Source organism: Acomys russatus, chromosome 1 (assembly GCF_903995435.1).
Source record: "Acomys russatus chromosome 1, mAcoRus1.1, whole genome shotgun sequence".
Lineage (NCBI taxonomy): Eukaryota > Metazoa > Chordata > Mammalia > Rodentia > Muridae > Acomys > Acomys russatus.
Window position 1 is genome coordinate 90,255,299 of NC_067137.1, and position 16,735 is coordinate 90,272,033.

General features: G+C 43.0%; 1 protein-coding gene across 2 annotated transcripts in view; it reads right to left on the reverse strand.

The window, feature by feature from the left end:
• The window catches only part of Dcaf5 (DDB1 and CUL4 associated factor 5), a 96,418-nt gene that overhangs the window by 8,200 nt on the left and 71,483 nt on the right, over positions 1–16,735 (reverse strand). For both annotated transcript variants that reach the window (XM_051148388.1, XM_051148381.1), the window contains exon 8: positions 1,605–1,732. In XM_051148388.1, coding sequence (XP_051004345.1) covers positions 1,605–1,732 — 128 coding nt within the window. The remainder of the gene's footprint in view (positions 1–1,604; positions 1,733–16,735) is intronic.

The following is a 16,735-nucleotide window of genomic DNA, read 5'->3' on the forward strand; positions in this document are numbered from 1 at the left end:
TGTATAATCCCTAGTACTGGGTGAGGTGAGGAGGGAGGGAAACATTTTATACTTTTCCCAAACCTTTATGTCCTCAACATGGAAAAGGGGTATGAGCAGTAGGTTACCCTTCTGCGGCAAGCCAGGCTGCTTCCCTTTGTGTCAGCCACACAAATATTCCTTAGCCAAGGTGAGTCTGTTCAGATGGCATGGTTAGAAGTCACCTCAGTCAAAGCCACATGCCGGTTTTTGTTTTTAAAATGTACTGTGAGACAATTTAGCCATGATTCTGACAACTTTCACTAAACCTGTACTAACCCTGGACACAACAGGTAACAGAAGAGACCATGTTTCTCCCAATCACAAGGTGAAATGGAAAGCAGAACTTACAAGCCAGGACCAGAAGCCAGTACAACACTACAGCAAAGTAGTGCCCAGAATCTCTTTGGGCTTCAGAGCTTGCTGACTGTTTTAAAAGTGGATCTGGAGGTATAGCTCAAGGTCAAAGGGAAGTCAGGGGATGTTGGGCCAGGAGCCCAAAAGTTTGGTTTAAGGTCATAAAATCTAGGCTGAGATGTACATAGGTTCTCCATAGAAACAAGCATGTTTGTTTAGTAGTTACTGAGAAGCACATGAAGGGATATTTATGGAACATATATAATATAGAAGTACATCGGACACATACAAACTAATCAGTTATCTTTATGGAATTATATAACACATATAAGTACAGACAAACAAACAAACAAGCATATAAAAACACGCGTGCACACACACACTTTTTTCTTTTCTTGAAACAGGGTCTCTAGTCCAGGCTGGCCTTGTACTCCCTGGCAGTCAAGCATAACCCTGAACTTCTGATCCTCTTGCCTGTACCTAAGTATTTACACTTAATTAGAGGTGTGTGCCATCACACCCAAACAAATGTACATTTCTGGTAAAAATGAACACATGTTAAACACAGTTTTATAAGTATACTGGTTTGGCCCACCTTTGATCCCAGCACTCGGAGTCAGAGGCGGGCAGATCAGTGAGAGTTCAGAGCCAGCCTGGTCTACCAAGAGAGTCCAGGACAGCCAGAGCTGTCTCAAAAAACCAACAAAACAAGTTTATGATTTATTAATAAACACACTACAATGATTCTTAAAAACAAACAAACAAGAAACCAGGCTTAGTGTGTAGCCCTGCCTGGCCTGGATTCGCTATGTAGACTATGTTATCTTTGGGGTTTTGTTTTGTTTCCTTTTTGTTTTTTTGAGACAGGGTTTCTCTGTGTAGCCTTGGATGTCATGGACTCCCTTTGTAGACCAGGCTAGCCTAGAACTCACAAAGATCTGCCTGCTTCTGCCTCCTGAGAGCAGGGATTAAAAACACGTACCCCCATGCCCTACCTACTTAAAAAATATCAACTTGTAATATTTTAATCCCCTTTAAAGCCAGAGTCTTGGCTCTGCAGCATAGATAGCTTTGGGCTTGTGATTCTCCTAACCTCAGTTTTAAGTGTTAAGATTACAGGTATATACCATCATTCCTGGCACTCACTAAGAATTTTGATAACTATTCAACATATTTAGATAAATCCCTACAAACATTTCCCTAAAAGGACAGAAGGGGAAGTGCCTCACCTTGATAATCTTCTCTACCCCCGAAGAGCAGATCATGTAGGTGTGAGGGTTAAACCGAACCTGGTTAACAATGGACCGATGCCCTTTCAGCACCATGAAGGCTCCATTGACCACCCTGCCAATGCCACCTGGGAAGACAGAAGGAAACAAAATCAAATAATCAGGCAAGGTCCAGTAATGACATATAAACATCTCTGAACAGGAGACAAGTCTTTTTATCAATTGTAGGAGAGCAGAATGCATACTCTTTAGACAGTTGCTATGGGAGAGGGACAGAACACCTCCCAGCATATGTGCTCTTACCAAGAGCCTGTATTTAGCTGTAAGTGATGCCCACACCCACCCACAGCAATTCCACTGTCAATGACCCAAGGCTACTTAAAACTTCAAGCTTCTGGTCTCCAAGTTTGAATCTAAATGTTATATTAGAAAAAGCAACAGAGCAAAATGAGATCAAATGCTTGGGACAAGTCAGAATGCTAAGCCAGGAGCATGCAAAACCAGCACACGTGACGATTTGAATACACAAGATATCTTTAATCTGTTTGGTTTTTGATTTATATGAAGATGACATTAGAGGAACAGAATAATAATGCCAAAAGTCCTTTTTCTGCCCTTGGATAGCACGGAGAGCTGAAGACAAAGGGGATAGGATCACAATCATAATAAGAAAGTGTGAAGAGTTGGAAGAAGGGCCAGGGAGCATGGTGGATAAAAGCACTTGCTGCCAGCTTGACAACCTGAGTTCAATCCTTGGGCCTCATAACCATGGAGGGAGTTGTCCTCTGACTGCCTACAAGCTGTGGCACACGGTTTTCCCTCCCCAAAGTAAATAGATAAGTAAATGTAATTAAAGTAATTTTTAAAAATTGAACTACAGAGTGGACCTTAAAACAACAGGCCAGTGGGCATGGTGGCACACACTTGTAATTCCAGCACTCAGAGGGGCAGAGGCAGGCAGATCTCTGAGTTCAAGGCCAGCCTGGTCTACAAGGTGAGTACAGGACAGCCAGAGCTACACAGAGAAACCCTGTCTGGAAAAACCATAAAACGGCAACAAGCACAACAAAAACCAACCAACCAAACAAACAAAAAACCCACAAAAGGCCACTGCTAGAAAGCTGTCTTAGGGAACATTTTGCAGGCATTCTGTAGAGGATGAGTAAAGTACCAGGGGCCTGGGTTTGTGTTCACAGAGTAAAGGGATTGTCATGAATGAACCTGGGACAGACGCAGAGGCTCAGTACTCTGGCAATGGCATTACACCCACACAAAACATATGCACTGCATTTTGAACAAGGTTGCTCAGAGCAGTCACTCATAACTGAATACACATGAGGTTAATAATGCAGAGTGTGAGGCATCCAAACACATACCAAAGAGTGTTATTCAACCACTGAACACTTTCTTTGTGCCTCTACCATGGAGGCAAAGGACCATTAAGTACTGTGACTGTTCTTTCCCATTCCCAGAAATAACTTTGATCAAAACTCATTCTCAACATTTCCCAGTATTTCAGTGAAGGAATGATGACTACAACAATATGGCTTCCCCAAATTAATCTCTTTCTAAAAAATTTTCCACACTTGACTTCTTGGATAAAGTAGACCAAGACAGTGAAGAATTCTAGGTGTGCCTGACCTGTAACCCATGAGATGCACACATTCCTGGATAAAAGCCTAACACATCATGTCACAGTGTCGAGTACCTGCGGGTGGGATGGAAGGAGGGAAAGATGGCTTGGACCTAGGGACAGGAGAAGGATCCATAGGAACCTAAGGCATACAACAGCTGTCTAGATACAGGGTCACAGCATCCCTCAGGAGCACCCTTTTAGTTTTACCTCAGCTGCTGTGACTTAGGGGAGAAAGGGTTTATGTTAGCTGTGAATTCCACATTATAGTCCATCACTGAGGCAAGTACTGGAGCAGGACATGAGCCATTTGGTCCTAGCACATCCATAGTCAAGAACAGAGAGAATGCAGGTATACATGGTATTCAGCTAGGTTTCACTGGTTTATAGACCAGGGCCCAAATGGTGCTATCCACTTTCAGGTTGGGTCTTCTACATCGATTAAGGTTAAGTAGTCTTCCAGGAGGATGAATCTCTAGGGATTCAAGGCCAGTCTGATTTAAATAGTGAGTTCCAGGAACCAAGGGTCCAAAGTGAGACTGTCTCAAAACAAACAAACAAAACAAAATACAAAACAAAACAAAACAAAAAACTCCCAGGGGAATGTCCACAGGCCAGTCTTATCAGACAGTCCTTCACTTGACTCTTCCTAGGAAATTCTAGGTTGACAAAAACACTAACTAGCATGAGTAGCTGTGTGACTTTCTTTTGTAGAAAAGGTTGGTTTGGTAAGGAGCATATAGTCATGGTTCTTTGAATTCTACTTTTTAAAATCCTGTTCTTGCCCCTACCCCTAAATTGCGGTGGTCACTAGCAAATACAATGGATTAAAGCTAGTGTCAATCTTCTGTTTAATCTTACTGTGGTGGCTTTTTTTTCCCCTCCTTCCTATCCAAACTGGTATCCAGTGATCTGAAGGTCAATAGAGTCAAGGTTCTGATGGTAAAACAGGTAAAACAGGAAGCACTTGTGCCATTTGTCAGTGCAACCAAAGCTGTGTTCCCAGAACCACAACAATGACGGGCAGTCTACGCACTTCCAGTACTTTCCTGAGCACACACATATCAACTTAGCATCAGCATATCTTGGGATTGTATTGGGCTAAAAGGTGTGACTCCAAAACTTGCTGTTATGAATTGCTAACTTGAGTTTCATAAAAAAAATTGTTAAATGATTTTTGCTTGGGATTAGGCCCAACAATTTCTCAGACAGCCCTAAATATAGTCTGCCACTTTATACTTTACATATTTATGTGAAGCAGCATGTTCAACATTGATGATTACAGAATCAAAATATCTATGAGCGCTGGATGATGTCAAAGGTGCTCTCTGTGGACAGCTGGGTGCAGCTCAATGGTGCCCAAAGCCCGGGCCAGTCCCACCTACCACATTAGGATATGAATTTGTTTTTTTTCATACATGCTAAAATTATATGGATACCAAATAATTGTTTAAAGTTTTTATCATTTATTGTCAGTAATTATGTGACCTGTTTACCTATTTGATATGCCTGTATACCCAGGGAAGGTGAAAAAGGACTGCAAGTGGGAAAAGCTCACGATGCCCTGATGTGCAGTATGGCTCTCAGGTTTTACGTGCCTGGATCTAGGTGTGACTTGTAAGGTTTACGTAAATATCTGTTGAGCCAAGTCATGACCTAATTGCTAATAATGACTGTCAACAAATAAACTAGCACATACTCAGGAAAAAGGGCCTGTCTTCCAAAGCTGTTATTTGTTCACAGTTCTGTTAAAATAATCCTATTTTGGCACCATCTGCTCTGGTTGGCTTTGCCAACACGACAGCACTGGTTTATTGTTTGGGAGATGACAGAGATGGTTCAGCGGTTAAGAGCACCTGCTGCTCCTGTGGAGGACCTAGGTTCAGTTCCCAGCACCCGTGTGGTAGGAAACAATAAACAAAGTAAGACCTTGTCTCAAACAAGGTGGAAGGTGAAGACTGACACCTGAGGTTGTCCTGACTCCTACATGTGTATACGTACACACACACACACACACACACACACACACACACACACACACACACACACAAACAGTAAGGTCAGAGTTGAAGTTCTAGTGTAGCCATCTTTCATGAAGTAAGGATGCTAGCGGTGGGAAAGTCTACAAATCCTCTCATCTGTTCTATTAAATACCAGGAAAGAAAGTAAGAGTGGATTATCTCATAGAATCCCATAAATGTTAATTACTCACTACCTTAGGAAACACTGGGATCCAAGTAACTCAGACAAAACCTTTCTAAAATGCTCTGGTAGTTGGTATATTGGGGTCTAAGCCCATAATCCTGGTCCTTGGAAGGTGTAGGCATGACAATTGATACAAGTTTGATGCTAGTCTGGGCTACACAGTGAATTTCAGGCCAGCTAGAACCTTGTCTAAAATAACCAACCAAACAACTGGGCTGTGTGGGAGCAAACTCAGTCACTGGTGTGGCTGAGGCAAGATGATTACAAGCTCAAGGCCAGTCTAGGCAATGTAATGAGACTCTGCTTCAAAATGATATATATGTGGCTGAGGATGTAGCTAAGTGGTAGAGCATTTGCCTAATTCAATTCCTACAACTACAGGAAGGAAGGAAGGAAGGAAGGAAGGAAGGAAGGAAGGAAGGAAGGAAGGAAGGAAGGAGTCAAATTGGCTTTTCCCTCCAAATTGGCCCAAATGTTCCTACAGAGGAGACAATGCGCTAAACATTAAAGCCCTAATCTCTCTCCTCTCTTCTACTTATTCTCTTTTCATGACATGCAGGTAAGTCTCTCAACAGTCAGGCATTACTCTCACTTGTCAGCTTCAGCTACTTGTCTCTTGCCAATGTCATTGGTTTCACAGTCCTTCAGGAACGACTATGCTTTCAATTTAAAAGCTAAAAGCAATGGGGTCAAAATTCCCCCCCCCCCAACCCCACAGGGTTTCTCTGCATAGCCTTGGCTCGAACTCACAGTGGCCCGCCTGCCTCTGCCTCCAGAGTGCTGAGATTAAAGTGCGGGTCAAGATTTCTTGATGCCTTCATCTAGTAGCACCTAATTAGTTACACATAGAAAAAAAATCTGTATTTTGTACCAAAATCAATCCAAAATGGAACCTCATTAAATGCCATTACTGGAACAGGAGAGACGGGGGCTCAGTGATTAAGAACAACGAATGCTTTTCTAGGACCTGGGTTCAATTCCCAGCACCCACATGACAGCTCGCACTTGCCTGTAACTCCAGTTCCAGGGGATCCAACACCCTCCCACGGACACATATGCAGGCAAAACACCAATGCACATAAAATAAAAATAAATACACACTGAGAAAAGATGTCTAAATGGCGTTATTGGTTTTCTTGTTGGAATCTTTGGACTTTTTCCTCTTTTCCAAGAACTCATTAATAGGTAGGCCAAACACCTTTGTGAGAAAAGGAAGGAAGGCCAATTAAATTAACACTAAGATTAGGAAGGCAAAAGTATTGAAACAGTACTGACGGACAGAGACCAGATGACTGGAGGAGGGTGACGGCAAGTTAAGACAGCAGGCTGAGTGTAGCGGTGCAGGCCTGTCGTCCCAGTTCTCAGCAGGCTGATGCAGGAAGGTTCAGAGCTTGAGGCCATGGGCTTTATAGTGAGCCTTTCCTCCAAAACAACAACAAAACAAACTAAAAAGATTAAGGCAGAAAAAAAAAAAAAAATCCGCACTTCCAAGTGAGAGCACAGGCCTCCATGAAGAGAAAAAGAACTTGGATTTTTCAAATTTAGATGCTGATGTACCCAAGAAAGACAGAGCCAGGGACTTACGATGAACGTAACAGGTAACTGCCAGATGAAAATCAGTGAAGAACAACTGTTAGGAGTGGTGCATAACTCCACACTCAGGCAAAATAGATGCTGAATAGAAAATGTTTTAAACAATCACAGAAGAACCTATCACTTTAAATTGACACATCAAAATTCTGCAAAGCATAGCTATGAGCAAATACAAGCAAAGTGACACTATGTTTTAGAAGTTGAAGTATCAGGTAATTCCAATGACACAAGAGATATTAAAAACGTTAAAATTGTTTTCTTGCACTTTGGCAATTCTAGCATAAGACAGCATGTGACACTGTCAAAGAGTCCAATGGTTAAGTCTTCAACCCAACTGATCTTATTTGACTTATGTGAGTCAACACAACCTACTTCATTTTTTTCTCAAGAATTCCTTCTGTCTTTTCTTTCCCCTTCTCTCGCTCTTTTCCTTCTCTTCCTTTCTGCCTCCCCCGCTTCCCTCCCAGCACAGGCTTTCACCATATAATCTGGTCTGGCCATGAATTCATTTTACCTTAGCTACCTGGCAGAGATCACAGGCAACACCAGCACATCTGGACATGGATTACAGGCACACACCAGCACACCTGGCAGGCATCACGGGCTCACACCAGCACACTTGGACATGGATTACAGGCATACACCAGCACACCTGGCAGCGATCACAGGCATACACCAGCACACCTGGCAGCGATCACAGGCATACACCAGCACACCTGGCAGGGATCACAGGCACACACCAGCACACTTGGACATGGATTACAGGCATACACCAGCACACCTGGCAGCGATCACAGGCATACACCAGCACACCTGGCAGGGATCACAGGCACACACCAGCACACCTGGCAGAGATCACAGGCACACACCAGCGCACTTGGCAGGGATCACAGGCGCACACCAGCACACCTGGCAGGGATCACAGGCACACACCAGCACACTTGGACATGGATTACAGGCACACACCAGCACACCTGACAGGGACCACAGGCACACACCAGCACACTTAGGCATGGTCATTCTTTCTTGGTCACTCAAGAAATCCTAATGGTTTTACTTTCTACACGTATTTCTCATCTAACTTTAGGGCCTTGGTTCAAACTACCACCATTCCTCACATGTCTCATGAGACACACAGTAGTTCTCCCCAGTTCTCTCTCCTTGACAGCCCTACTGCTGCCACACACCTTAACTCAGCAGCCAGAGCAGTCCTCTTCACGTAGGCCGTATCACGTCTCCCCTGTTCACTGTGTTCTGACAGCTCCCCCGCTACTCCGTCCATTGGCACAGATGAATATACATCCTCCTTTCTACTTACCTTGTAGCTCATTTCCCGCTGTGTATCCCCTTTGACACCCTTGCTATGTCTGCCTCAATCCATTAGCTTCCGTGTGTGTCAAATCCACCAGGCCTCACACCTGCTATAAGATGTTCCTGCAGGCTCCCTGAAACGTCCTTCCCCACCTATGTCTCTTACCCTCTGAGGTTTTTGCTCAAGTGTGACCTTGTCAATGAAGGCTCTAATGATACCCAGTCAAAAATTGCATCTATTGACTCCTCAAGCCCCACCAATGCCATTCCTACACCTCTTGCTCTGTTCTACTGTTTTCCATTGCACAACTAGACATTCTGTGCTATCCATGTCTACTGTTCCCTCCTTAACAGCAGACTCTGTGAAGGCAGGACCATTTGTCTCTGCGGTGTCTCCAGTCTCTAGAACATGGCCTAGCAGCATGTTTTCAATAAATATCTGATGACCAAACTGAAACATGAATATATTAGACTGTAGAATATAAAGGGAGAAAAAGCTCCACTGGTGGGCTCTATTACCCAGCATATGGATTTAACCAGATGTTTCTTTGTCTCTATGTTCCTGTTACTAATTTTGGATGTTTCTTCTATAGCATTTTCTACTCTAATAAGAGCAAAGAAACAAAAGTAGTTAAAACTCCCACCTATCCTTCATGATGATTTAAAATGTCAAGTCCATGAAAATTTCACCAAAGTCCTGAAGTCTATTCATACTCCTCTTAATAATTATCTTTTTACAGACCTTGGAATCCTCACATGTCTTGAGATACCAATCCAGAATCCACTTTAGGTTGAGTATGTGCACATACAGGCAATACCCCATTGCTTACCCTTCTTATCACAGAAATTCTTATAAGTCAAGAAAGTATTTATTGGCTGGGAATATGGCTCAGTGGTACAGCATTTGCTTGGTATATTCAAGGCCCTGGGCTAAGCTCTGCCAGCACCATAAAGGAAAGGAAATTTTTTCATGATTTGTCCAAACAACTTTGCAATAATGTCTTCTCTAAGATACTCAGTAAGGGAACAAATTCAAGTAAAGCCCCTTGCCATACTCTCTGGAGCAAAGTATGAAAAAGAAAGGTAGAACTATACCCTGCAAAGCTTCAGCTTGGTGAAGAGCTGCAGAGAAAATCAGCCTACTTCCCTCTTGACTCCACCGGAAGAATCAAGAGTTTACAAATACGGATCTAACAGAGCGAGATCCAGGGTGACCAATGCTACACAGAGAAACTCTGTCTCGAAAAACCAAAAAGTTTATGAATATGAAGGGCAAAAGACATTTCTCTTCCTGGCATACTTACAAGAGATGCTCAAAGAAACCTTAACATTTCCAAAAGGCCAGAAGCAGCAGTTGCAGGCTGTAAGTCACAGAGAAGCACAATCAAGGGTACTGACAAGACAGAGGCAGCGGTGGCTCCTGGGGAACACGTAACCACTTAAGAGATGAGAGAAGCCAGATGAGGACAACAGTGCTGTCAGCACAGCTCTGGGACCCGCAGGCAGCAATCCTTAATTTTACAGAGACAATTACCTCAAACTCTTCCTTCATATGTACTTCACATGTGTCTGCAACCAACTACATGTGACCAACTGAAAACAGTTGTTTTTTCCAGTTGTAAGGAAGGAAAAAACCAGATGCTTAAGCCTAACTCACTGAGAGCAAATGTACATCTAGGAATAGGAAGAGAGGGCCAGAGAGATGGCTCGGCAGGTGCAGGCAGCCCCCAAGCCTGGAGGGCAGAGTTTGATCGCTGGGACCCACACAGTAGGAGGAGATAACCAACTTCTGCAGGTTGACCTCTGACCTTTGTGCACATGCACACAAGCACATGTGCTCTCTCTGTCCTCTCTCTGTGTCACCCCCCCCCCACACGTTAAATATAGAAAAAAGGAGCAATACCATCTACACATATATGTAGGTTGACAAATACACCTTACAGCTAGCTGATTCTAGCCTATGCCTGTGGGGTGGCTTATGTGACTTAATCGTGAAATGCATGGTTTTTCCTTCCATTCAGCAAAGAGTTTCTCAAAAAGGGAATCCTTTAGATGATTCCAGTGGTCTTCACATAAGACCACTAGGTCAGTCACTCATGAGGATACGAAGGACAATGTCTCCATCCTGCCTCCCCCAGCCCCACTCTGAGACACAGTTTCTCTGTGCAGCCCTGGCTATCCTCAAACTCAGAGAGGCTCCAGACTCAGCTGGTATTAAGGGTGTGAGCCTTGAGACATGTCCTCAGACTGCTCTTTGACTGTGGCAGCACTGGATCTCAGGCCTGTTGCTCCTTTCCCTGGCTCGCTTTGCCTTATGTTCAGGATTAATACACACAACAGACACCTTTCCTTCCACTCCAGAGGTGTAGGCATTCTCACAAGTGGTTTTTTTTGCCACAGCAAAACTCCAGTTCTATTCCTTCCTCTGACTTGTTCTCAGGGATTTTGGAAGTAAGTTCTATCAACTTAAAAAGGCAACCTACCCCTGCTAGGTAGGAAGTTTGATAGGGGTTTGGGTCTTACAATAGAAATGTTCTCCTCACCCAAGCTCATCTTACATGAATTACCGGCCAAACCATTACATCAGGATTATTTGCATTAAAAAATTTAATTTATTTAGGATTTGTATAGCATTAAAAAAGAAATCACAGGTTCGCGAGATGGCTCAGCAGTTAAGAGCGCTGTCTGCTCTTCCAGAGGTCCTGAGTTTGATTCCCAGCACCCACATGGTGGGTCACAACCCTCTGTACTGAGATATGGTGCCCTCTTCTGGCATGCAGGTGCACATTCAGATAGAGCGCTCATACATAAAATAAATAAAATCTTTTTAAAAAGAAAGAAATCATAGTCAAAACACCCAAAAAGAAAGGTGAGGGGGGAAAAAATGCTCCTGAATGGCTCACGCTCAGGTCTCTCTCAGCATTTGGTCACCACTGTAAAGGACACAGCAGGCATTCAATTTATGTTGATTACTTGCCATTTAGAGTCAGGTATTAATTGTGCCATTAAGATGCATAATATTAAGTCAGCTCCCCTTATTAGCTTATGTTAGCATCTTATATTCAACAAGTATGACTAGAGGGGGAAACTATGCCTTAGTGGAGACTCATCAGTTAATTTAAAAAAGGAGGAGGGCCAGGTGTGGTGGTGTATGCCTTTTTTTTTTTTTTTTTAATTAATTTATTCTTGTTACATCTCAATGTTTATCCCATCCCTTGTATCCTCCCATTCTTCCCTCCCCCCCCCCCCCATTTTCCCATTATTCCCCTCCCCTATGACTGTTCCTGAGGGGGATTACTTCCCCCATGGTGGTGCATGCCTTTAATCCCAGCACTTGGGAGGCAGAGGCAGGTGGATCTCTGTGAATTCGAGGCCAGCCTGGTCTACAAGAGTCCAGGACAGCCAAGATAACACAGAAAAACCCTGTCTCAAAAAACCAAAAGGAAAAAAAAAAAAAATGCAGGAGGATGGATGAGGTCATTTCTCATTGACACAGTCAAAACAAAAACTCAAGGGCCACATTTAGCCCTCGATGTGCTGTTTGCTTCACTGAAACTTCCTGTTGTGTGTGTGTGTGTGTAATATATACATACACACACACATATAAATACATACACACACACACACATACATACATGCTGGAGGTGGAATGTATGTATGTATAAATTTGTTTTTGTTGTTGTTGTTGTTTTTGAGACAGGGTTTCTCTGTGTAGCCTTTGGCTGTCCTGGAACTCAGAAATCTGCCTGCCTCTGCCTCCCAAGTGCTGGGATTAAAGGTGTGCATCCCTTCCCTCTCTCCCAGGGCTGGATATACATGTTTTAAACTTGTGAATTAACTGCTAGCATTTAAAGATTGGAGGGCCAGAAGGATGACTCTGAGAGTAAAGGAATCTGTTGCAAAGTTGGGACCACCTGAATTCAGTCCTGAGGAACCATACAGTAGGAGAGAACAATCTCCCAAAAGTTGTCCCCTGATCTCTACATGTGCACCCAGGCACACGGGTTTGTGTGCTTGAGATGCACATGCATACATAAGTGTGCGGGCACACACATGTGCACACACAGCAAATATAATTTTTAAAAGTAGAGCTATTACATATAAAGAAGAGATGTCAGCATGATGGCACACACCTTTAATCCAGCACTTGGGGGGCAGAGGCAGGTGGATCTCTGTGAGTTCAAGACCAATCTGGTCTACAAAGCAAGTTCAGGACAGCCAAGGCTACACAGAACAACCCTGTTTCAGGGGTGGAAAAGGAGAGAGGGGTGTTGAAGCATTTCTGAAGCCAGTCTGAACAAAGGCGTTACATACCTCTCTGGAGCCTACTTGCTAGGAACCATATACCCTGAATAAACTGAGGTGGGGTGTTATTACTTATGGTGACCTGAAAAGGCTTCACTATGGGGACATAAGCTGGAGGTGGAATTAAAGTAAAATCCAGATCTGGAAGAACCATAGCTCCAGTCTGTTGTACGGCTCTTACAGTCAAGTTTTTTAATTTGTATGTCTTGTTTTATTTTATTTTGTGTGTGCTCCAGTGTGTATGTAACTCTGCACACAAATGTATGATTAAGTGTGGACTTACTCTTGTCACAGCACTCTAGGTAGAAAGGTCAGAAGAAAATTCTGTCTCCTGCCATCTTGTGGGGTCTGAGGATTGAATGCAGGCTTCAGACCTATACACAAGCATATCAGCTGGGCCATCGTGCTGTCCATTGTACTGTGTTTTAATTGTCTAGCAAACAGCTTCCATACAGAAGAATCAAGATACAGAGCAAATTCCAGGCCAGCCAGTTTTATATAGTGAGATCCTGTCTTAAACATAAAAAAGTATGCCTGGCAGTGGGGGCACACGCTTTTAATCCCACCACTCATGAGGCAGAGGCAGGTGGAGCTCTGAGTTTTGAGGCCAGCCTGATCTACAGAGCCAGTTCCAAGACAGCCAGGGCAACACAGAGAAACCCTATCTTGAAAAAAACCAAAACCAAATCCTAATCACCCCCCCAAAACCCAACAACAACAACAAAATTAAATGAACAAATAAATTATAAACTGTTATAGAGCAAGTTCTAAATAATTATTTGAGTTAAAAATTACACACACATAAAAATAACTTAATTACAATAATAGTAGAAGTAGAAAAAAAGTATGCTCAGAAAGAAAAGGAAAGTTCACACATAAAATAAGAGATGTAAGTGGGTTCTATCAGAGTAGTGGCAGCAAGGCTGATTTCCAAATGAGTCAAGGCTTGCTAAAAATAACTGCAAAAGGTACTTTCATTATATGCAGGACCAAGATGTGATTAAAGGAACTGCCTTTCTCTGACATGATGTAATGCTGGAGGGACATACAGAGAAAGCAAAGTTGGTCTCAGCTTCTGAGATCAAAAAGAAGGAAACCATATGGCTCTGCCCTTGAAAACAGAGAAACCCAGACACAGAGGCCAGCCACAGCGGATATGAAACTTGCTATATTTTCTGGTTTGTTGTTATTAATTTTTAAAATGGAGTCTTACTTTTTAATTCTGGTTGATCTGTCTCCCCATTACCACATAGGGCATTTTAAAAGCAACAGGGCAAAGACTTTCACCCAGTCTGACTACATCTGTGGAATTCACTAGTTGGATTAACTGTCACACAGAGGCAGGACAGACTCAGAGTGAAAGCAGCGCAGCAGAAGAGGCAACCTCAGGTCCTTGAGGAAGTACAGAATAAACCATCTCTGAAGACCGTCTCGAAGGGCAGGTGAGATCTACCCTGCTAGAAGAGGAAGACATATCAGGAGCACATGTGCAGAGAGAAGTGGGGACCAAGGAAAAAGATCACCCTCAAGTCAAAGAAAGAAACACAATCTACCTGACCTGTCAGCTTTCAGAAATATGAGGGAATACATCTATGGGGTTTTTGTTTGCTTGCTTTTGTTTTTTGAGATAGGGTCTCTTTATATAGCCCAGACTGTCCTGGAACTATGTACATTAGGCTGACATTGAACTCTACCTCCCGAATGCTGGGATTAAAAGCAAGAGCCACTATGCCTGGCTTTAAAATTTGTATCTTTTAATCCACCTAGCTTGTGCTATTCTGGTATTGCAGTGCTGGTAACTAAGAGGCTCATACCCCAAGGCAGTGCACAGTGCACTTAGGGGGATACCCTGACACAAAGCAAACAGCAGCAAAATCTCCCAAACAAACACAAACCCTCTCACTCTGCTGCTACTTCTCATTTTTCATTATACAAGTGTGAAGAGAGTGTAGATAACAGTTCCAGAAAGCGGAAGGAGTGGGCTACTTTCTACTCTAAAAGGTCCATTGGCTTAATAATCAGAAACACTGCAAGTCCAGGTAAAAGGTATAATTACACCCAAAGGTTACTTCTCAGCTCATCAATCTATGGTCTGTGAGGTGGGAAACCTGAGTTGGAGTCACACTGTTATCCTCTGCTCCGGCAGACTCGCTGCCAGAGAGGGAGCTGCTTCTCCACAAGCCCCAGAAGGGAAGAACTTTATAACTTATTTAGTAACCAGGCTACAGCACCTGGACACACCCACCACCAACGCCACCGGTTCAAAATTTTGGTAGTTACGTTATTCATTCAGCGACAGACAAAGCCTTTTAAAAAATGTCTCAACTCAGCTGGGCACACACCTTTAACCCCAGCACTGGAGGCAGAGAAAGGCAGATTTCTGTGATTTTGAGACCAGTCTGGTTTACAGAGCAGAGTTCCAGGATGGCCAGGGATACACAGAGAAACTTTGTCTTGAAAAACTAAAAAAAAAGTCTCAACTCTGAGTAGTAGACGTGCTCTGTGTGTGTGTGTCTCTCTCTCTCTCTCTCTCTCACACACACACACACACACACACACACACACACACACACAGAGTCCTCTGTGTTCTGATGGCAATGTTCTAGTTTGATGCCATCCATGTATCACCGCGGCAGCAGATGGCTGAGCTGAGCTGTCCGCAAGGAAGTTCTTCTACAAGTAGGTAATATTAAATAGGTAAAGACATTATTGTTTAAAAAATGAGGTTTGCTCAGCAGTTAAGAGCACCTGTTGCTCTTGTAAAACAGAATTCAACATAATGAATAAATCCTAAACAATGAGATGACTTAGACCCAAATTTATAGAAAATACAGGCTTTTGTCAGAACCTATCTAGAGCAGGAGCAGAAATGGTTATTTCATGTCTAGGGTTGTCAAACCTCAAGGAACACACCTGTCCATCAACAGAGAAGCCCTCCTTTAGCTAACATCACCAAGGAGTCCAGCAGAAGGCAAGGCCAATCACATATAAAACAATAAGCAAGATATGTGATGGATAAGGTAAAGGATTTAACAGCAAAAACAAACAAACAAAACACCCTCTAGAGCTGGAGAGAGTTAAGAGCATTTCCTGTTCTTATAGAGGGCTAGAGGTCAGTTCCCAGCCCATATGCTCTCAGCTCCAACAGATCCAAGGCCTCTGGCCTCCTGGGCTACAGACACTCATTTGCGAGCGAGCGAGCGCACACACACCCCTACACACACACACACACACACACACACACACACACACACACACTCACACCCCCCTACACACACACACACACACACACAACTACATATACACAAATACATACATATAGTTTAAGATAAAAAAACTTAAGTATCTTGAGAAAATCCTTTGAAATAAGATATAAAGAAGATTTCTAGGGTCTAAAGAAAAATATTTAGGAATAGGGTGTAGTAGCACACACTTAGAATCTCAGCAATTTGGAAGTTGAGTCAGGAAGATCCAGAAGTAGTCTAGAGCACACAGTGAAACCCTATTTCTAGGAGCTGCCTCCAATCTCTCTCATAAAGAGGGAATGAAAGTAGGAAAGGTTCTGGGACTGAGACGTGGCTTGGGGGGGAAGGACTCTTACTGTCAAGATGGACAACCTGAGTTCATGCCCCTGGTCCTACAAAATACAAAGAGAAAACTGACTCTGGCACATTAATTATTTGCTAACCTCCACACGTGCACCATGGCTAAAGTGCATGCATACAGACTTAAATAAATAAATGTAAACTAAACCTTTAAAAGAGGAGATTCTTAGGAGGAAAATATATTATTTATGCTGGATAAAGATGATGTGTAATCCTTATTTTAAAAATCCCCTTGACACTTTTCTGATAAACTGCTTATATTAAAAGAAAGAAGTATAGGGTACCAGAGAGAAGGCTCAGCAATTAAGAGTACAGTTACTGTTGCTGAGGACCCAGGATTGGCTCCCAGAACACACATGGTGGCTCACAACCATTTGTAACTCCAGTTCCAGGGGATTTCACACCCTAGAGGGTACCAGACATACATTTGGCACATATATATTTATAAACAGGTAAAATATACATACATATAAGATAAA